The sequence below is a fragment of the Pantherophis guttatus genome, chromosome 1 (assembly GCF_059756535.1).
Source record: "Pantherophis guttatus breed Tessera chromosome 1, ASM5975653v1, whole genome shotgun sequence".
Lineage (NCBI taxonomy): Eukaryota > Metazoa > Chordata > Lepidosauria > Squamata > Colubridae > Pantherophis > Pantherophis guttatus.
In genome coordinates this window covers 209,537,278-209,561,393 of record NC_142063.1, presented here as the reverse complement: position 1 = coordinate 209,561,393, position 24,116 = coordinate 209,537,278, and the positions used below count along the sequence as shown (strand labels likewise).

Sequence of the window (24,116 nt, the reverse complement as noted above, 5' to 3'; positions counted from 1 at the left end):
TAATAACTAGTTTTCTGTTCACTCAATGCTGTTTCATCCAGCAATAGCATGTACTTATTTAACATGTCTTAGAGTTCAGCTCTGAGAATTGTAGGAAGTATTTCCAAAGAATCAATTTCCTCCTGCTTCGCGTGCGTTAAATTAAAGTGCAGTTGTGAAACCTAACAGCACACATATTATGAGAGAAATGCTTCCTGCAAATGTTCAAAATGTACTGTGCAAGTTATTAATTAGGTAGGAACAGTGTCTAAAAATCTTTACTTTTAACAATGCTGCAGTTGAAAACACTCGAGGTGCAAAGGAAAAAAAACCTTTAGGAGAAAAAAAAGAAGTAAAATCTTGTACTTCTTCATCACCCACAGTTCATTTGGGTAGATGAATGATGTTACACAGATGAATTCATCTGTGTAATAAATAAATCTGGAGGATCTAGACTGAGTTAAGATTTTGCATTTATGACTTTAACATCTTAAACTCATTCCAATATGACAAGACAAATGAGGCACTGGGGATAATGGCTAGATAATGGGTGTAAAATCTTCCCACTGTCTTTGGCAAGGTTTGACTCAGCCATTACAGAAAGTAAAGTTCCTATTCCCAACTAATTGTTCTATCCAACTAATAGGTTCTCCTGCTTAAGCAGGGGGCTGGACTAGAAGACCTCTAAGGTCCCTTCCAGCTCTAGTTTAGTCTAGTCTAGTCCAATCTAGTCTAGTCTATTATTTCTATTTTACTCTATTCATTGTATTTTTATTAGCAATCCTCTTCTATCCATGAAACCTGACAAGCCTTCAATATAAGCTCAATATACATTGATGCAAAGTTCAAATCCTTTTTATTGTAAAATCCACATGCCTCATATCTGAAATATCACAGAAATATATTCAGTATTTTTCATACAGTTTTCTACGGACTGGGAAATTATAATATCGAGAAGGCACTTTCATAATCAATCAATTCAAATTCATAAGTAATATGAATCTCTTAATATAATATTAAAATTGTATCATTGACTCATACTATTTTGGATGTCAACTTCTGTCATAAAACATAAAAAGGTAGACCTCGATTTACAACAGTTGGATTAGTCACCGTTCAAGTTACAACGGCACTGGAAAAAATGACTTATGACCGTTTTTCACACTTACAACCATTGCAGCATCCCCATGGTCATATGATCAAAATTCAGATGCTTGGCAACTGGCTGAAACATATGACAGTTACAGTGTCCCGGGATATGTCATCCCCTTTTGCGACCTTCTGACAAGCAAAGTCAACGGGGAAGCCAGATTTAATAACTGCGGTGTTAAATGGGGAAGCCAGATTTAACGACTGCATTTAACAACTGTGGCAAGAAAGGTCGCAATATGGATCGAAAATTCACTTGACAAATGTTTCACTTAACAACAGAAATTTGGGGCTCAACTGTGGTTGTGAGTCAAGCACTACCTGTATATAGTTCTTTTTCTTTCTAATTTCATAGTGAACACTCTGTAAAGGTTTCCCTGTCCAGTCCTGTCTGACTCTAGGGTGCAGCTGCTCATCTCCATTTCTTGGCTGAGGGAGCCAGCATTGTCCAAAGATATTTTCTGTGGTTATGTGACCTGAATGCTATAGGCGCACGGAACACTGTTACTTTCCCACCGAACGGGGAAGCATTTGCATGCTTTCGTACTGCTAGGTGGACAGGAGCTGGAGCAAGGAACAGGAGCTTATTCCATTGCACGTGCCTGGGTCTCAAACCCGGTATGTCAGTTCTCCAGCTGACAAGCTCAGCATCTTTAACTGCTGAGTCACAGGGTCCAGCTAAACACAAAATGCACTGTGCTGTAATTTGCTAACTTCAAATGGAAACAGTAACATACAATAGTTCCTGTCTGGCATTTCAGCTGTAATATCACTTTTGAAATGTTTTATAGCAGAAGAAGACACAATGTGAAGCTAGTCATATGTTGGTAGATAGCTGGAATTAGAAATCCAACAACATCTGACAGTCACCAGTTTCTCATTTCTGAGTTGTACTATTATATAAGCATTGTAGGCAAAGTGTCATGCTTTAGGGAAATCTATCAGTGTAATCTCTTTTAAAACCACAATAATAAGAGAATATAATATAACCTTTGTGTTAGTTGCACAGAAATAGATTTTCTATGATGACTCTATTTTAAATATAATACCAGTGTTCTTCAGAATTTTTTTTTCATTTTAGCTTTCCTTTTACATTTTTTTTAAAAAAGATCGCTGCATATCATCTACTATTCTGTGGTTCTGACATGATTTGTTTCTTTAATTTTGTACCATTATCTGGTAATAGAAATATATTATATGAAGCAGCAGATTTGAAAAGTTTATTGTAGCACGGATATTAATTTTGAATAGGAATCTGAACGCCTAGAATCTCTGCATTCCATACAAATACTCATGTAAATATTTTTCAGGACTCTGAGAAAATTCAAGTCTAAATAAAGTATTGAATACTTTGAACAGGAAGCTCCTATGAGGCCTGAAAGTGATAAAATACCCCTTAGCAGAACTTCCAACCAAATTCTTATTTAACTGCTTGTATTGAGCAGCAACGTACACTTACCTTATTGTTTTAAAAATAAGGTATTAAATAGCACACAGGGATAGAACCCAACTGAGTGGATAAAGGGGATTTAATGCAGTAGTTGATCACTTTCATGAGAAAACTCAAGCTACATGCACACTGCAAGCTGTAGTACACTGCAAAATGTAGCAGAAAAATTAATGCGTAAAAGTATATTATTTCACCTGCGTTTATACAAAAAGCTACAGGAAATGTAGTCAAGGATTTGTTCAGTTGCTATATTTTGTTTGTATTGATAATAGAGATTAATTCTCATATGGGGTGCCCTTAGTCTACATCTGGTCCTCAACAGATTTCCATGCAAACAGTGACCCTCCCTCCTAATAGTAATCAACTAGGCACCAAGAATTTTTCATCGAGAATTTTTATAGTTTATCAGAAAGGAAGATTATTCCCCCTCCATGTAATTTAAGAGTTGCTGAAAGTCAGCCAGCATACTGGTAACCCTCGATGTATAACCACATTTTGGACCAGAATTTTTCGTTGCTATGCAAGATGGCTGTTAAGTGGGCCATGCCTGATTTTGCAACCATTTTATGCCATGGTTGTTAAACAAATCATGGCGGTTCTTAAATGAATCCTGTTAATCCAGCGAATCCCCTATTGACTTTGCTTGGGAAGATTGCAAGTCTGGTATCTTGCAATTTGTAAGCTTGCAATTATCACATGACCCTAGGATGCTCTAACCATTAGAAATACAAGCTGGTTGCCGACTGCCCAAATTTTGATCATAGGCCACAGAGGTGTTGCGACTGTCTTAAGTGTAAGGACCAATTATAAGTCACTTTTTTCAGTGCCCTTGTCTCTGAATAGTCACTAAACTAATGTTTGTTGGACTGTCTGTACAAATTTAAAGATTAATAAATTTAAATCATTAATAAATTATTATCACATGTGAACGGGGAAATGATTGTCTTATATTCACTGATAAGAACAGAAATGAGCTACTGGAAACAAAATGAGCAAAAAACACGATACTAATAAAGTTAAACTGTTGCATGGTAGAGGCAACTTGTTATACAGCTAATCTTTGACTTACAACGGTTCATTTAGTAACCGTTCAAAGTTACAATGGCACTGGAAAAAATGACTTATGGCCGTTTTTCACACTTATGACCATTGCAGCATCCTTATGGACACATGATCAAAATTCAGATGCTTGGCAACTGGTTCACATTTATGACGATTGCAGTGTCCAAGGTCATGTGATCCGCTTTTGCGACCTTCTGATTCTGGGGAATCCGGATTCACTTAATAACCATGTTACTAACTTAACAAATGCAATGATTTGCTTAACAACTGTGGCAAGAAAGGTCGTAAAAGAGGGCAAACCCATTTAACAAATGTTTCACTTAGCAACAGAAATTTCAGGCTCCATTGTGGTCGTAACTCAAGGACTACCTGTACTTAATAGAGCTCTCTTTTGCTTCTATATACAGTTACCTCTTTATCTCTCTTTAGTCATTTAGTTTTCTCCCCTTCTCTTTTCTTCCCAGTGTAATTGGAATCCCATCTTCCCCTACTTTTTTTCTTTGCTGTTTCTGCTGAAAGGGAAAAGAAGAGGGCATATGCGGTGCAGGCATATGCGCATGCGTGTATACTGGGACAAGCAAGACTTATTTATGTGTGCGTGAAAGAAAAATTCTACACGCAGATGGGTATCCATTAATTTTGTAAACGAGTAGCTTATTTTATAAACAATTAATTTAATTAGCTTTAATCAATTTTATATATATATATTTCGTCAACTCAACTGATCCGTTTGGGGATACACTGTTATAATTTTAAACTGTTTTAATAGGGTTGTTGATTTTAATTTTTTTCATTGTGATTTGTATTGGAATTTGTCATTTTGTAAGCCGCCTTGAGTTCCTAGGGAGAAAGGCGGCATATAAATCGCAATAATATATATATTATTATATATATGTTTTCTGAGGTTTTCGCGGGTATTTGTATGTAGGTCTTTGGTTATTCGGGTTTTCTCCCGCGTAAAATTGGAAGTGTCTTGGTAAAATTGGAAGTGCCAAGACACTTCCAATTTTATGCGGGAGAAAACCCGAATAACCAAAGACACACACACACATATATATATATTCTATTCTGGCCTATGCCAACTCCCTGAATTGGAAACATTTGATTGACAAAATAGAGAAGCATTAAACAGGATTTTGGTTGTTTACATTTAGTTATATCAGACCCTTTGAATTTGCCTGTTTCCTTTTCATATACTATTCAAGTTTTGAAATAATATACCATAGAAGTTTAGTAATGTGCTTTTAGACACACCAATAACACAAGAAACAAAATAATTTACTTGCAAGTTTATTTTGAATATAGCACAAGCCACTTATAAGGATCGGTTTAGAATAGGCTGTGGTGATTTTGAGGCCCATTATTATTATTTTTTGTGTAAAGATATAACACAGGGTCAAAATTTGGATGTGTGAACCAAGAAGCACTAAATCTTCTCTCCACAGGCTGTGGTCTTCATCCGTGTTTTGAACCCTTTTCAAAATGGAGGCTGCTGAACTAATTAGAATTTGTCCCAAAATAAGCCCTCAAGCCAAGTTCTTTTAGCTAATGTTCACAATCACAAGCAATTATTACTGGGATTTTGGATGAACCAAACAATGACTTTTCAGAATGAAAGAGGAGAACTCCAAGTGGCGTGAACTAGAGTACTTGCATGGTAGATTAATATATGCTATTTATTAGACTTTTTTAATGTTAAAAAAAAACCCTCCAAAAATAATGCAGGCCAAACTTTGCTCACTTTCAAAGTCTAGGAAAAAAAGAGGCCCTTGATCAAAGTCTGTACAAGTGAGAACTTTTAAAAGATTTCCCATTTGGTTTCTGAAAAATAGAAAAGGAACAGAATAAAGGTACTCAGGAACAAATCTTGAAAACACTGTTATGTCTATTGTACTGCTTGAACAAGTTTTATCTGTCAAGGCAAATCAAGCTTAAACATTCCTTCTCAACTAGTCCTTAAGTCAGGGAAAACAATGTTCCGAGCTTTGAACTTACTTTCAAAATCCAGGAAAAAATGTGGGTAGTTTTCAATTTCTCTGGTAAGGACTTTAAGAAGATTACCCATACCAGCGAAACCTAGTGAATGCAACAAAATCATAAAGAGTTATATATGCAAAAGCAGAAGATGAAAAAAAATAAGGGCTTGGCATGCACTGCTAGTTCAAACTGAAACAGGAACATTCAGACTCTTTACCAAAGTAATTAACGATCAACGCCACAATAAATGTATTGGGAATATTGACCAAATATGAAAAATATATTCAGAAACCATACTTTGTGACTGAGAGAAACATGTAATGAAGGCAGAATTTCCAGTGGTGTGCTGTGCACGTTCTTTCCTTGTATACAGGTAATCCTCTATACTTACAAGTTAACTTAGTGACCATTCAAAGTTATGTCATTGAAAAAAGTGACTTATGACTGTTTTTCACACTTACGATCACTGCGGTATCCCCATGGTCATGTGATCAAAATTCAGACGCTTGGCAACTGACTCATACTTATGATGGTTGCAGTGTCCCAGGGTCATAATATGATCACCTTTGGCAACCTTCTGACAAGCAAAGTCAATGGGAAAGCCAGATTCACTTAACAACTGTGTTACTAATTCAACAACTGCAGTGATTCACTTAACAAATGTGGCAAGAAAATGTGTAAAATGAGGCAAAAATTCACCTAAAATGTCTTGCTTAGCAACAGAAATTTAGGGTTCAATTGTGGTTGTAAATCGAGGACTACTTGTATCTGGACAAGCAGCATTTTGTAGATTTTGACTGCTTTAATGAAAGTGAATGTTCACTCTTTGAATGCATCCACATTTTAAAAGTGGATATTTATATTTATAGTTTAAATATAAGCTTAAACAGTTTAGTATACGGTTCTGCGAAAGGACATTGTTTCCTCTTTTTTCTTTTCTATGATTCATCCATTGTTCCAGAGCAGATTTCAGGAAGCATGCTGGGGGTTTCATCTGGAAGCCAATCAATTTCTTTGGAAGAAAGACACCACTGGAAGAAACTCAATATATTTATGATAAACATTAAAAATCCCTGAGCTCATATATGCATACAAAATATAGCTGAACATAATTACAGGACTTGTTTATATCTTAATTATTTTTCTATTCTGCAAATAAGATCTGATAAGTTTTCTTTAGCAATTACTATTGAATATTACTATTGAATGTAAATGATTATTAGTTAATTACAATAAGATAAAGAGAATGGGCCATTATCAGATCATAAGTGGTTTGCATTGTTACATCTAGCAGTGTGGTAAAATTAGTTCTGTCTAAGAAACTTTGGTTGATTTATTTGACAGAATGATCTAATCCTGAATTGGTTTTACACTTTATTATTTTGTTTACAGAAACTGAATGAACCTGATTTCAGTTAAAAAAAAAAAAAGCAACGACTCAGAAGTAATATAGTACTAATTCTCATATTAGGTATAGATATCGTAGATACAGTAAATACACTCTAAATCTCTATTTTGAAATCTCTGAACAATACTGGGCAAGAATTCAGAACAATACAGTATCTGAACAAACTTATTGGTACAATTAATTTTAATATATAATCATTCAAAACAAATTTACTCATTTCAATGAATTTCAAACACACTAAGGCTTAGAAACTCCTAGATATATAGCAGTCTTTCTGTAAAAGTAGGTATATCAAACCTTTTCCATTACTACTGTAAATTTCCCCCAAAATAAGACCCAACTGAAAAATAAACTCTAGCATGTTATTTTAGGATGCTGGTAATATAAGCCCTACCCCAAAAATAAGGCCCAGTTAAGATCGTCAGCCAGGTGGATGCATTTAGTACTGTATGTCCCCGAAAATAAGACCTAACTGTAAAATAAACCCTAATGCATCTTTTGGAGCAAAAATTAATAGCTGGTCTTATTTTCATGGGAAACACGGTAATATTTTGCATGCAATATTAACAAATGAGGGAGGGAGGGAGGGAGGAAGGAAAGAAGGAAGGAAAGAAGGAAGGAAGGAAGGAAGGAAATTTTTATGTTAAAGTTGGCAACGTGGTATAAATACAGTTTTAAAATACAACTATATGATTATCTAAATTTAACTCTGAATCCAGCAACACTTTTATATATCATGCACTGTACAAAATGTAAGAATCATGATTAAAATGGATTTCAAATATAGTACAATTAAGAACCACACATTTCCAACAAGAATTTAAAAGTTCAACTTACCTCATGGAAAAAAGGAAGTCACTGTATAATCCTAGTGTATTTTTGTCCTAAACCATTAGCATTATTCTCCAGAAACACTTAATCTCAAAGCATCCTTATTAAAAACAAACAAGCTATCCAAGATTGGTAGTCATGTTGACTATATTATCTCTAATATCAGAGGTACTATGTCTTTGAATGCCAGTTGCTAAGGAACATGAGCAAACGTGGGCTCTCAAATGCTGGTTGGCTTATCCTTGAAAGAGAATTCCATGCTAAGTATACAATTGTTGTTGTAAGTCAAGGATTATGTGTGTGCATTTTTTTCTTATTGAATTATCACTGTATTAATAATAATGTGGGTTGTTTTTTTTACTTCACTGTTAAAAAATTGAATATTCCATGTTCCTTCTTTCACTACTATTAAGCCTGAGTTTTCTCTGAATACAAGTCCTGGATTCTTTTTGCAAAGCCATGGCTTCCTAGCCTGGATTGAGGAAAATCCTAGTTACCCTCAACTATTATTAACAGACACACACACAAAAAACCCATTCACAAGAATGTAACTCCAAAAATCTACCCTACCTCTTAAAATGCTTAGTCAAGATGCTCAGGAAAGCTGGTAAGTAGGAGAGGAAAACAATGTTCTACAATAACTGGTATTCAGAACTACATGCTTTGTAATTTAAGATGCCTTCTATACAAGCACAGTAACAAGAAACACAGAGATGGAAATTAAAACATGACTATTGACTCAGGGATACTTTGAAGCATTTAAATTATTAATTAAGTAATTGAAAAGGGTAAATTGTTTTAAATTAAATTTTCCAGGCCTGCCACCTGGAGTTTCATTCCTACTGTAAGTAAAATTTGCATACTTAATTTTTCACAGGCGATATATTGAATAACAGGTATGATATTAAGCAGTGAATAAGTCTATGCTAATTTTTGTAAGTTGAACTCTCACGCTATGGTGGTTCCAAGAAAAATATTCTCCATCTCATTAAATATAAACAATTCCTAGTGGAGATCTTGAGAGCTTTCAAATGACTCAGTTCAATGAAAAATTACAATTGAGAATTAAGTACCAAGGGGGAAAACGAATGAAATAAGTTTTAAATATTTTACAATGGCAGTAAGAAATATCATAAGGCTACCTCATGATAGAAACCTTACCTATCTAGAAGGAAAGAAGGAACTGGGCTGCACAAATTTAGAACTCTATGAGGAACCTCCATCCCAAAATTATAGTTTTTAATGTAGCAAAAAAAAAAAAGTTTAACCTTAAATTTATTAAATTATTTTCATGTAATCTTACATTTAGATTGAATTTAATATTTGTACTTGCCCTAACTCCAGTTTTTGTCTGTCCTGCCTGCCTAACTACTAGAGAAAATTTGCCTGCCAACTAAAGTATCTGTGGCTCTTACACTGAAAGTTGTATATACCATTGAAAAAAAAAATCGTTCCTTAACATGTTAGTGAAAAAAATGACATCATTCTTTACTTATTAAGAAAAAGCAGAATACAAATCTACTACAGGTAATCCTCGATTTATGACTGCAATGGAGCCTAAAAATTTATGTTGTTGAAGTGAGACATTTGTTTTAAATGAGTTTTGCCCCATTTTATGACTTTTCTTGCCACAGTTATTAAGTGAATCATTGTAGTTGTTAAATTAGTAACCTGGTTAAGTGAATCTGGCTTCCCCACTGACTTTGCTTGTCAGAAGTTTGCAAAAATGATCACATAACCCTGGGACACGGCAACCATCATAAATATGAACCAGTTGCCAAGCATCCAAATTTTGGTCACGTGACCATGGGGATACTGCAACAGTTGTAAGTGTAAAATACAGTCATAAGTCATTTTTTTCCCAATGCCATTGTAACGTTGAATGGTCATTATACAAACTGTATTAAGTCGAGGACTACCTGTACGTATATCTGAAAATGACTTCTAAAACAATTTTGCCTCCCCTTTACAAATCAACCATTACTCCCACCCCATGCACAATTCTACATCCTATCTAATGAAACTAATTCTCAGTTCCTAAAACATAATTTACAGAACAAATTTTGAAAAACACTTGGAGATAAAGAACATATTCATACCAGGGGCGGGTTTCAAACCCCGTTGCTACCGGTTTGCTTGTGGGTGTGCGCGTACTCGCACACACGACGCTTCTGCGCATGCACAGAAGCGTTCGGGCCGGTGGGGGCAGCCTCCCACCACCGCCATCAGTTCACCCGATCCGGGGCGAACCGGTAGCAACTCACCCCTGATTCATACATTCATTTAATATAAGGAATCATATCCGTAATGTTAGAAGTCAATGTTTCTATTCCATGTTATGTCCTAAAGCTGGTAAAACACTTTTAAAGGACTCTTTAAACAGGTGAAGAGGGGAATCTCATCTTGACAATCTAGACCAGGGGTGTCAGACTCGCGTCGTCACAGCGGCATCATGTGACATATCACAACTTTTTCCCCCTTTGCCAAACCAGGCATGGACGTGGCCAGAACGTGATGCATCTGGGCCGTGGGTTGTGGGCCGCGAGTTTGACGGCCCTGATCTAGACTGACCATTGGATGTGAGATAGCACTGCTTGGGCTGATGCTATGTTTACTCTAAGACATTAATCTGCAGAAACATCCTAGGCCCAGACCTTTGCTTTTTCTGTTCATAGGAAGAATCTTCCAGAAAAGGTATAATATTTTTCCTCTCTAAGGGCCCTCTACTACATTGTTTCTTTAACCTGCTGAGACTAATCTTTGAGGACTTGATGAAGAGCATGTAGTGCTTATAAGGCCAGATGAACTTTAGGAATTATAGACAAATGCAAGGTTGAAGGGAACAAAAAAGCAAGAATTCTTCACATTGTATGCAAACATAGTGCTTGTTGCATAGACGAATGAAAAATATTATTATCTGTGAATTCTGGAAGAGTTAAGAATCTAATCCAATTGCCCAAGTATGACACATTATGCAGATATTATTTCAGAATGACACTGTCACACTCCATCTGGATATCTGCCTGTGGGTGACAACAGAACAACAAACAGCTCTGATGTCTGATTACTGTTTACTAGGAACAGATCGTGAAGTTTTGGAATTCACCTTAGATAAAGTGGTCTCTGAGCAAATGGAACACAGAATTAAATAGACAAACAGGAATCCTGAGCAAGGGATTAATTATCTTAGTTGCCCTTCTTTGCACTTTTTCCAAAGTCTCAACATCTTTTTTTTTTTTGTAATGGGGTGACCAAAACTGGATGTAGTATTCCAGGGGTGGCCTTACTAAGGCTTTGTAAAGCAGGAGTAATACTTCACATGATTTTGATTCTATGCCTCTGGTTATACAACCAAAGACTACAAGTAGTTCCAAAAGAAATACAGCTTACAAAATAATAGTTATTATTGCCTGAAGATTCACGGATAATTGTTTTAACTTACTTTCCTTCATGAGCAAAAGCATTCAACCTTTTATAATCTAGTTTCTATTTAAAATACTTCAGTTAGTTTATGAGTGTGCTTTATTTGAGAAGAAATATCTCATTTTTCTGGCATGATCAGACATACGTTCAAAAGAACACTGCAAAATAAAAAAACAACACTGAAGTATATATGGGTAGTAACTAAAGCTGGCATGTTTAAAATTGTGGGGAGGGTGTTCCTTGAATGAAGGTTTGGGCTCGCAATCTGAATTCCACAAGAGTTTGAGATTAGTTTCCTAACCTTGAATTAGAAAACCTTGCCACAGAATAACAGAGTTGGAAGGGATCTTGGATGTCTTCTAATCCAACCACTTACTCAGGCAGGAAACCCTATTCCATTTCAGACAAATGGTTGTCCAGTTTCTTCTTAAAAATCTCTAGCGTTGGGGCACCCACAACTTCTAGAGGCAAGTTGTCCCACTAATTAATTATTATAAGTGGAGGCTGTTCCTATGATGCTGATCTCTTCCCCATAGGACAAAGCTGGCCCTTGAAATTGCTTCGGTTCTTCTCATTCAAGTAAATCCAGAGTGGGCTACTTCCTTAGGGCAATGAAGGCCCTCAGAAATCCCATGCCTCATCATCTGACAGGATGTCCTTTTTCTTCATCCCTCTACCTACCCAGACTCATATAAAATAAATTTTGCAAGATGAGAATGACAGGACATTTTATTTCTGCCCATTTATTCCTCAATATAAGCATTCACCAGTTGAACCCACTGGATATTGGGGAGGGGAGTTGTTTTATTTTTGCTGGCAGGACCTTCAAAGACTTCTGTAAATCAAATGCAATTGAGCACTGAAGCCCACAAAGTCATTCAGGTTCCTTATCTGGCAAAGTGGATAAGGAAATGGCCCATTTAAGAGGGCGACAAGATGATAAAAACTCCACTTTAATTTGGTCATCTAGAAAAACCGTACAGAGATATGTGCATTGTGCATTCCACTAAAAATAAAGGGTAGCAACTAGGAGTGACCTCAAGTTTCTGAGGCCATCATTTGGGTGAGCCATGGTAAAGGCCATGGACTGTGCTGCACAGATGTGAAGCATCTATAGCAACAGCTAATTGAGCCAGCTACATTTGATAAAGTTTATTCTGTTATTTGAAAACCTCCTTCTAGCTAGGTGAGGTGTTTTATGGCTTCAATCTGTCCTCTTTTATGGCCTGAAGTCAGCAATAAAACACTTTCAAGGAGATGTTCAACTAAGAAGTAATAAGAATAGGAAGAAGGCTGTTTTCAAAGTCAGAGAAGACAGGAAAGCAAAATAAATATAGTTTACTAACTAAAACAGACTACAGGAACAGATCTTTTACAACAGAGGTGAGAAAGTTCAGAGAATCCAGAAACCCAGGTTCATGACAAGCCAGGGGGACTGAACAACAGAACCAAGGTGTTTGTTGTGTATAGCATTATGAATGCATTGTCTGTCTGATTTCTTTCTAGGGCTGAGATAGAGTGATTGGCCCAACCCAGCTGGCTTCTCTAGGCTTGACTAGAAGCTATGGTCTCTCAGTTTCTAGCCTTATACCTTTAACCATTATATTTGTGTTGAATTTTTATGTTTTACCGACAAAGAAATAAAGGGAGACTAGTACAGATCTATTTCAAGCTATTTAGCTCTCATCAGCTAGCCATACCCTTCTGGGATTTGAACCTGGGCTACTTGCATATTAAGTAGATGTATTAACCTCTAAGCCAGCGGTGTCAAACTCGATTTCATTGAGGGCCACATCAGGGTTGTGTTTGACCTGGGGGGGGCGGCATGGGCATGGCAGGGTGGGCGTGGCGAGCTCAACGTCACTTATGTCGGGGGCGCTGGTGATGGACCAAGTGCTTTGCCAGCGAAAAGGTGCTCCCAAGCTCCATTTTTGGCTGCGACAGCCTCCTGCAACTCTCTGCCAATGAAAATGGAGCTCGAGAGAGGCACTGTGTGCCGGTCCTTTGCTGTTTCCAGGGCGGCTCCACGAGCCAGATCTAAGCACCCCGCGAGCCAGATCCGGATCCCTACTCTAAACCATGGGCTCTCCTCCCTTTGTTGGCTATACCAGGGAAAATATTAAGTGTTTTTTGTCAGGGCAACCTGGTCTATCCAATTATGGGACGGAGCATACTGCTTCCACTTTCGCCTTTCAGTCCAATCCAGGAGCCTTCACAGGCGGTCACTTTCGCGACAAACTATTTTTGTGTTGAATTTTTAACCACTATACAAAACTGGCTCTCAATCCTTACATATACAAAACCTTAAAGCAGGTTGATGCAGTCTTTGGTAGCAAATGAACCTTTAGAAGAACATATGGTCTTGAGAAGCCTTATGATCCTTTCAAGAACCTTCTTTTTTTCGGGCCTGGGAGGGAGAAGAGTTTATTCTCTTCATCAAGACAACAATTATCTATAGCTGTGCTTGAGTCAGCACCTTGTTCCAACAGAAGGCATCTGTGATACCTCCTGGGTATCTGTTTATTTTTTTTTCCTTTGTGGCAGGAATCCATCAGGAGAACCATAACAGAAAATTACCTGTTATGCTAGCAAATATATGCTATATCTGTTACCAGATATATGCTAGCAAGCTCATTAAGAAATTATTTACAAGGCTGACACAGCATGTTCTCTACCTCAAATAAAGTTTTTTAATGAATTAACATAGCACGAGAGAAAATGGAAGCACAGTCCCCACGCTCAGCAAAAGATTTAAAGAAAAATTGAGAGAATAAAAGTGAAATAAATGGAAACAAGTAGCCTTAACTGCTACTTCGTGCAGTTTGTGTCGGCCCCGCGAGCTGAACCAGACCAAAAAGTCAATTCAACAACAAAAAAACACAACTAAAGCTATTTTTTTGACATTGGCTATAATAGCAGACTCTTGCGAATCTGATTGTGTGGTAACTCCATCTGCCTGAGTTATTGCTGAATGTTATCTCATTTCTCTGGATTTAAAATATGTTTCAGTCACCTTTTGCCTAGATAATGGTTCTTGCATATTTCAACCAAGGTAATCTTCCTTACTCTCTATAGTTCGCACCTTATCACATTTGCTTATCACTCTGAGTTTAATGGGGCCTTTTCCCAAGTAAAGGTGAACAGAATTGCAGCTTTGAATATACATCTTGATTCCAAAATGGTACTTGGAAACCAACATCAACTATTTAGCTGATTTAGCGTGTTTGTGTGTATATTTGTCTGTGTCAGCTTCTTTTTTTAAAAAAAAAACAAAACCCATTGACTTGTTTCTCACAGACAGCTAGAGGGAAGCAGGAAAATCTGTTATTGTCCAATGCATGATTCTTTTTGTAATTAATAGCAAACGGATGATGGAATTAATAAGCAAAAATGTATTCTGGTTAAATAAATAGAAATTCCTGGGCAAGTCATTTAAAGAAAGACTTAAAATTAACTAGTCCTGTTAATCAATTTAGGACAAAATTTCTTATTGTAACTTGAAACAGGAATCACTCCCCTAAAAAGCAAGTAATTGCTAGCTCAGCAACTAGAAAAGCAAAATCAAATTCCAACAGCTGATTAAAAATACTGTCAAATACGATCAAGGAAATATTCCAACTTATATTCCAATTTATACAGTATTTTTAAAGATGGCTTATTTAATAGGAAGCAACTAGAAACTAAAGTCAATACCAAAAGTTGTATATTAAGATGTTAAGACAATTTACGTTGTACAAATTTTGTTCTAAAATGGTTAGTTCTAAGCCATAACAAATCTGCATGGTGATTAATCACACCCAGACAACCTTCATAGTAAATATCACTTGGTCCTTTCATAATATTAGAGTAGCATGTGATTAAAGTGATCTATTATTCAAAGAAAACAGACATTGGTCAATGATATGAGCAAAGTTAAACATATGCACAGAAGTGGACATTGTGCCGATGTTTGGACAACCCTGCAGTGCTACACAGTGGATTTCCTGTGAAGGAGACATTTAAAACTCACAGACCAGTCTATAGACATTTGCTCATTCAACATGGCTTCACAGGAAGGAAGAATTTTTAAAAAGGGAATAACAGAAACTCAGAATTGATTTTGTTAGTGACAGAGTGCCCTCTGCTGTTGGACTTTAGGAATAAAAGGAAAATGTCTTCTCTATCTGTTAGTCTGTTTTTCTACGGCGGTTACTCTGCTTTGGTCCAATTAAACATTTAATTCCTCTGTATGTTCACCAGGTAGATAAATACAAGTTAAAATTTAAAAATAGGTGAGTAACATCAGTTTCAAACATCAGAGTACAATTTTAAACATCAGACTATGTTCACATGATAGTGATTATAGGGTAGATATCTATCATACAGTTCTATATGAATTTTACTCTAAAGTAAATCCCAGGATTTATTATTAATTATTCGTTGGAACCATGGCTTCCTAAACAATTCCTTTGGTCCTTGTGTATTTCTCACTCACACATCATACTAAGTTATGAATTTTTAACTGTATCTTATGAAAAGCACCTGTTAGCCAAAGTTCACCCAACAGACCAGGCCTGTCAAACTCCTGGCCGACAGGCCAGATGTGTCATGTGTTGGCCACGCGGTTGCCCAGTTTAGCGAAGGGGGGGGAAGTCCCGATACGTCACATGACGCCACCATGACAACGTGGGTTTGACACCCCTGAAACAGACTAAACCAAAATCAGGTAGCTTAATCACTTACTTTGTTTCCTCTGCCCTGACTTTCTGTAAGTTTCAAACAGGGTTTCTATATGACAAAATCTTCCAACAAACTGGATGAGATTAAAAATGGCAAGACAGATCATCAAAATAATGAAAATTAAGCTCTATACATAGTGAAGGAATTTGGAGGGACATTGTTAAATATTATTATCTTCCCATTTTCAATGTAGGACTGGAATAGATTTAAATGACATAAGGCATGTCCACATCTTACTCCAAGTCCACAAATGGAGCTAACTAGTTAAAGATGAATGCATTTTTGTTAAGTGCCACATGTGAAACCATAGTTGTGGTTTACAACTATGGCACAATGATATAATGTCCTTGTAAATTTGTATAATTTAAGATGGAAAGCTGAGTGAGGGGTTATATATATTATTATCATTTGTGTTTCTTAGTAAACTTGTAAGAATAAATAATTAATTCTTCAAATTCTCCTTAATCCCAACCAATTTTTTCATAGTTAGGAAGAGAAAAAGGTAAAAGACTGATCAAGAAATCTCCACATGTACTTTTGTTTTAAGAGAATATTCTAGATTTTGGACTTACCATAGGAGGGATCAAGGTGACAAAGAGTTCAGGAACCCATTTGGCTATATAGTTGATTTTGGGCTAGTTAGCATCTTTCTGTGTAACAATTCTCAAAGGATTGGTTTGGTGAGAATAAAATAAGAAAACGCCCTCAAATGTGCTACACTCAACTTGGAAAGAAAGGGATGATACAAATGTGGTAATTAAGAAACAACGCAAACGTAAGAATTATTCATTCATTACTGAATCTGTTCAGCTCACAACAAAAATCTAATTAACATCTGTGTTTAAATTAAAATTTCCTAATGATGATCAATGATTTATTAAAATTTAAAATATATTATTGTTACTGTAATTTATTTTTTATTCAGTTATATTAACTAGATAAAAATGATGGTAGACACGTAATCTGTAGCTGTGAAGATCATTGTCCTTGGTGTCTTTATCGTATTTGTGGAGTTTGGTGTCATTTAACATTCCGCGTATAGGCACTGGGATAAAATCCTCTGTCATTCAAAATGGACACAAAGTGGAAGTTATTTAAGAAATTAGACAACCAAGGCTAATTCCCTTGACATAAAAGTAAATCCCAAATCAATTTCAAAGCCTTATTATTGCTGGGAAAAGCTTGTCATTAGAAGATTTGACCACTAAGTGGCAATCTTAGCTTGCCAAAGTAAAAACAAAAACACAAATCTTCTCCACCCACTCCAGCGCATTGCAGATACCTGATCTTAGAACAAAAATGTAGGTGGCAACTCAGACCGCCAATAAAATAGACAGTAATAAAGGCTGGAATTTATGATATGCTATAATTAAAATGAAAGATCAGCAGGAACAGATTTTTTAAATCTTGTCAAGGGATGAAAAAACAAGACAAAGAAATTCTGGTGAGACTGGCTTTCAGGAATGCTTCCCAACCCTTTTACCAGCAGTGGCAATAGGAGATACCTGTATTTTCTTTTGTGTCACAACATAATATGGGGTGTGGGGAGGTATGCATGTGTGCATTCACATCTTCTCCTAGAGACTAATCGGTGTCTGTATATACTGTTGTATATGTTTGTCTGGAACAGTATAATCCTTTCTGGTTTGTGTGCATGTGGGGATGTTGTGTTTTTGTATTTGCTGCCCCCCCCAAATTTTGTGTTGTCTTTGTCAATATATGCCCTTAACGCACAGGATCAGCTATTTGGGAATGTGGTTCTTATTCTTTCCAAAACCTATCCTGCGCTAACTCATAATCAGTAATTTTTTTAATAAACATCTTAGAAGAACCATGTTGGTTCAGCCAAATGCATATTTATTCCAGCATGTTGTTCCAGAAATTGTCAAGATTCAGATGAATCCGGTAAATTCGCACAAAGAAGACATGAATATAATAGTGCCCTTTTGCCTGATTTCCCTAATAACGTATTAACTGTGCCTCATGGGCAAAACATGGGATGTAAATAATAATAAAAATAATAAAAATATTTCTTCTGATACTGGAGAAAATACACAGTATCATTTGTAGTAGCCACAATTAATTCATTAAAGTCAACCCTTATTTAAAGCCACCCAACTTGATAGCTATTATACTTTAGAGTAAGTTATAAAGACCCATCTTCTTTTATTTGTTATGGAACTTCCACCGTTCATCTTTAATCAGTTTCTCAGACTCTAGTTATTATGTAAGAGAGATTCCCTTTCTCCACATTTTCTGCACCATGCATGAATTTAAATATTCTATAAAAATGTATTTATTGCAGTGCAGACTATTATAAAAACAAGAGAGCATGCATAAATATATCTTTCTACGATTAAGGGTACTATTATTCTACGATTAAGGAAAAAAAGAGTACATCAAAACATATACATGTCATATGATTTTATGTTTTAATGATTGTTTCATATATACTGATCCTTATTTTAGCAACACGTTTGCTTTAGTATTTTACTGTGCTTTACTGTGTCCTGCCAATTTTGCAAGTGGGTGGTATAAAACACTGGAAATAAATAAATAAAATATATAATCCAATGACTCCAAAAATGTATCAGTCCTCCCTAAAATCTCAAGTTCTGAATTCTCTTTTCCTAGCCTGCAATATCATAACAATAATATAATCCTTTAATAAGTGCACTTTGTAGAATTTAGAACCTCTATCAGATACTTCAATAATAATGGCAGGATAACCACTTCCTTAAATTCATAGAATAGCAGATAATTATTGTTTCCACTTTTCTTTCTAACCAAAATGGACAGGGACACACATTTTTGCTTTTCATTTTGTATTGTACTTCCAAAAGGAATATGTTGTACTGAGCCAGATTAAAAACTTTCCTATAATTAAGAACTATTAAGCAATCAAATTTAAATTATCCAAATCACTCTCTACCCCCAACTGACTTGATTCTTGACCAAGCAAAAAAGTTACCATGTTTCTTTAAAGGGAAAGTAATTTAATCCCTGGGTCATTTGCTTTGCACGTATTTACAAAATCCTTGTAATACTCTGTAATAGTTCAAATCTAGCCACATCACTGATTTATGTAGAAGAATTAGGATACTGTTAATTTCTATATTTCTTCCCTAATCTTCAATATGAATGTGTAAGTTGCTTTTTTTCCCCTTGACATAAATAGACATTATTGGGGGTTGAGCATTACAATCTTAAAATGATTTTCTTGATTGATAATAACAGAGCGTCTAAGATGCCTTGCTTCAATATTCATGTTTTAATGTGTATACCGATCTGCATTTTAGTGCCTATTTCCTATCAAACCGGTGTAAGTATAATTTATGTAAATGAACTCTGAAACCTTATGTCTGCATTGGTTAGGAAGAGAAAACAGGATATTGACACAAGAAAGAATAATACAGGATTGGGAAAGTACTAATGCTACCTATTTTTCTGCTTCTTTTATGTTCATGTGATTTATTTATTTTTTCTGTCTTGGAAACTGCACAATTTTATTACTTTTATCAATAGGTTTATTTATTTCATAGTATGCTAACTATACAGGACTTCAATAATTTCAGGTACTTTTGTTAATAACACAATCTAGCTTTTCAATAAAATATATATGAGCAAATAATTTGAGGCAAAACCTATCAAACACAAGATATAAATTATTAAGTAAATATTGGATTAAGATAAGTATAAAATATAAAGTCATGCTGAAGTAGTTCAATTATCTGAAATGGATAATTCAGTCAGTTCCTTTTTAGGCATCTGGTTTACATGGATATGTTAACAATTTACTTTAGAAATCTTGATTTAGAAATGCTTCATTGTGTGGAGGTTGTACTATGTTAAACTATTATTTTGATACATTTAGCCTCTTTTGGAGAAATCAATGCAGATAATCCTTGTTTAGCAACCACAATTGGGACCAGCAACTCAGTTATTAAGTGAAGCAGTCACTAACTGAAACCACAACTATGCTTATGATCTTTACATCCATCTTTGCTTTGCTTTATAGACCCATGAAGGTTGTACAGTAAGTGTGGGGATTGATCTAAGATTATTTTTTCATCACTGTAGTAACTGCAAATGATTGCTAAATGAGGCAGTCACTAGCTGAGGACTACCTATAATCCAAGAAATGTATACATTTCAGATAGCACAATTCAGGAATTTATTTTGAAAATGTATCTTGTACAAAAATATCAGGTATAAACAACTAATACTAGAAACCAACATGTTTCACATTAGTTATGGAGGTTTTGACTGTGTCAGCAGTATTAATAACATAAACACTTTACTAATTTAAGAACACTGAAGTTACATATTTTGTTAAAATATACTCTTTCCATTATTTAATTAGCTAATGATCCAAAATAAGCAGTTTTGGCATATGTTTTAGCAGGTGTATAACTAAAGTGCTAATAAATTAAGGAAATTTGAAGAAATCAGGGATTTCTTAATTCAATCACAGCTAAAGACATAGTCACTAATATGTATATATGAAGATACCATTAATTTCAGAGAGAACCACATAGGGACAGGACTTAAACTTTTTGAATTGGGGTGTACATAAATAGACTAGATTCAAAAAGTATATAAAAACAATATGCAGTTTACACTGATACACTTGATACAATGACTATTTTCTTACCTGATAATATATTTCTTTTGAATCAAGTTTCCAATCTGTAAAATCAGAATTGTATAATCAATTACACCTCATAAGAAATGGTAATATGCGCACAGACATAGACAAACCCTGTTCAAACATTTTCTTTGCCTTCACATTTTGGATGGGTTTTTATTGGGCTATCAATATAATTCAACATTCATAATCTTTTTTTACATTGCATGAAGATATGCATAATAGAGAAAGAAGCATTTTAAAACTAACTAAGACAATAAAGGGTCATCATTTCAGAGATATTTCTTTACTTAAACAGAGAAATAGAATGACCAAGAACAAAAAAGCAGTGAGAGTGGGATCAGCTTTCTTGCGGGCTTGACCATGGCTGATCATCAGGGCCGGATTTTCCTATAGGCTAACTAGGCTTCAGCCTAGGGCCTCAAGATCAAGAGGGGCCTACATTCAAATTGTTAGCAAAATTAAAATTACACTTTCACTATAGGTGAAAGGGCCTCATAAGTGGAATAGCCTAGGGCCTCTTTTCATCTAAATCCGGCCCTGCTGATCATCCTGCAGCAGCCAGTGATAGGACTGGTCTACCTAGCTTCTAGAAGGCCAGAGCAGGACTGGTCTACTGGTTCTCTAGGTGACAGAACAGCAGCACTGAAGTGACCACAAATTTGCCAGATTTCAATCCACAGGAGTCATGTGTCCTGGATTTTGGACCATTTGAGGTACCTTGGTCACTGTTTCACCCAGTTAAAGGTTACAAGCACTAGTTATACCTTTAAAACTGAGCTATTGAATAACTCACAACTGGTTGAATACAAAAACCACAGTAAATCAGACAGCTTCCTTATAACCCACAGTCACTAGAATTCACCCGGTGCACTAAAGCCCAAGTCAACCAAACCAATTAGTGCAAGGCATGAGCCATGCATATGTCACTTTAAAAATCCATTGCCACAACAAAAATTAAAAGAAATAATCAAGACAGAACTGCACATTACTCTTAAGAAATAAGCTTGAATTTAATACGATGGGTTGTAAAATTAACAAAATAAAAGCCCTGGCACTCCCGAAATCTGACTTACAAATGATTTTATTTTTTTATTTTTAATAATATTTAAATGTTTGAAATGCTAATGTTATTTCATTTGTGATTTTACAGTTGAAGGCTGTAAGGTGTGTGTGTGTGTGTGTGTGTGTGTGTGTGTGTGTGTGTGTGTGTGTGTGTGTATGAAAATCAAGCTTGAGATTATGACCTATTTCTTCCCACTTCTATTTTACAACTTTATTCTCAGCACAAAATAGACTACTAGAACAGTAGAGATATTATAAAAACATCTAGTTGTGACACTTTTTCCCATTTATTCCTAATACATATAACATTTAATTAAAAGCCATAAAATTAAAGTTTCATACTTTGTTTCAATCTTAATAAAATGCAATCCAAACCTTTTGCAGGATATTCCGATATTAAAGCAACAAAATTTATAATGGATCCTTCTGCAATCTCAGAGTTCTTCATCTTATATCAATAAGTGTCTTGATGTTTTTATACCAGCATCACTATCACTTCACTGAATATAAATAGTTCCAAAAGAGGAAGGGCAAATTTCTGTTTTGATACTACCCTAATTATATCCTCTAGGTCAGCATTTACTACAGAGGAAGTATACACATTCAGTAAGACTAGTTAGAAAATAGGGGAACTCTAGAAGTACATCAATGAGGAAATTGATGTAGGATTAAAAACTCCATGTTTTCAAATCATTATATGCACTTTGAAAATCATTTCACTACTAACATTTAAATTTAAATATGAAGAACCAGCAATATCTTAGCATCACATAAATCTGTTGATTCTGAATTAAAGTTTCTACAGATACATTATATTAAATAAAGTATGTCACACTTTTACTTACTAAAGATGTAGTGTAAATCAAACAAATGAATTAAAAATAAACTTTATAATGCATCCAGATTGTTAATGCTGGGTAGTGTTATGTTTTTGTAGTTGTATTTCTACATCCATTTTTTAAAAGACCATCTGTCATAAACATTTATAACATGCTCTTTTAACAATAAAAAAGGAATGCAAAAAAAGTGTCTGCAGTATGTCTAATAGGCCTGACTGCAGAATGAATAACTGAATGAATGATCAGGTTTCAGCAATTATTTAGGATTATATGAATGGTCGAATCAAAAAGGAATTTAAAGATCAGTTACCTTAATAACCTTTCCTTAATGATTCAAATGATGATAAAATTAGGAAGGTTTAATAATACATTAGTTAAGCTGGGGCAGGGAGCCTATGGCCTCCAGATTTTTAGACTTCTATATCTCCAGATACCGAAGTCTCACTACCTCAGGTATTTTATCTGGACCCAGTAGTGAGTTCCACTTACCTTTGCTACCAGTGGAGATCTGTTCACTGGTATGTTAGTACCTACTAGATTTCTTGCACTTGATAGCTATCTAGCAGGAACTTGTCCAGGCGATTTCTGAGAATGGGACATGATTAAAGGGAAGAAAAAAAAACCTCTATTGATCTATCTATCTATCTATCTATCTATCTATCTATCTATCTATCTATCTATCTATCTATCTATCTATCTTTTATCAAAAAAGAAAAAGAAAAAGAAAAAAAGAAAACTACAACATTGTCTCCTATGTGGGTGGAAACAACCCAGAACTTTGTGTGGAAATACTTAAAAGAACACATGCCTCAAAAATTTTAAAAAGGTAAAATGAATACTTGAAGTGGGTAAATCTGAGAAGTATTTTTACCAATTTGCCTTTTGATAAAGGAGTATTTAGAACGATGAGTTCTAAGGTTTTTAATGTTTTTTAATCTTTTAAATGTTTTTAGAATGGTTTTTTTTAAAAAAAAATGTATTGTGAGCCGCCCTGAGTCTCCAGAGAGGGGTGGCATATAAATTTAATAAATAAATAAATAAATAAATTTAATGTTTGGATAAATTTACCAAAGCAGCTACTTGTGAGAGTGCTCATATTACTCTTAATAGCTTCTATTTAAATCAAAAGAGTTGTAACTACACCACTAGTATTTTTTTCAGGAAAAATAGTTTAATAAAAAAAAGTCCCTCCCTCCCAAAGAATATATTCAACTTTGTAAACTCACCTGTTTAAAAATTCTCCAATTTCTCCTGGAGATCTAAGAAGAAAATGAAACCTGCAAATTTAAATTCAGAATGTTAATTTATTGTAATCCATTGGTTTAAGGAAATGCATTATAAAAAGGGTAGACTACATAATATACATGTTGATAAATACTAGCAAGTATTTTGGAAGTCTTTCATCGATATATAAACTGATTAAGACACTGGGAATATTCCCTTCTATACAAATTATCTCATTTAGTGTTCTGCAGTTTGGCATTACATTTAAACATTCTTCCTGTGTCATTCTTAAGACTTTCTAGTGAACTTCCTTCTCTTTTCCCATATTAAATATACACTAAG

General features: G+C 35.1%; 1 protein-coding gene across 6 annotated transcripts in view; it reads right to left on the bottom strand.

Moving 5' to 3' along the window:
- The window catches only part of CYRIA (CYFIP related Rac1 interactor A), a 70,796-nt gene that overhangs the window by 14,258 nt on the left and 32,422 nt on the right, over positions 1-24,116 (bottom strand). For 2 of the 6 annotated variants that reach the window (XM_034432135.3, XM_034432132.3), the window contains 4 exons: positions 23,777-23,827; positions 20,653-20,687; positions 5,636-5,716; positions 5,382-5,461 (listed from right to left, as the gene is read on the bottom strand). In XM_034432135.3, the coding sequence (XP_034288026.1) occupies positions 5,382-5,454 (73 nt within the window). In that variant the 5' untranslated portion in view covers positions 5,455-5,461; positions 5,636-5,716; positions 20,653-20,687; positions 23,777-23,827. The remainder of the gene's footprint in view (positions 1-5,381; positions 5,462-5,635; positions 5,717-20,652; positions 20,688-23,776; positions 23,828-24,116) is intronic. The other 4 variants (XM_034432137.3, XM_034432136.3, XM_034432138.3 and 1 more) reach the window with 2 other exon arrangements.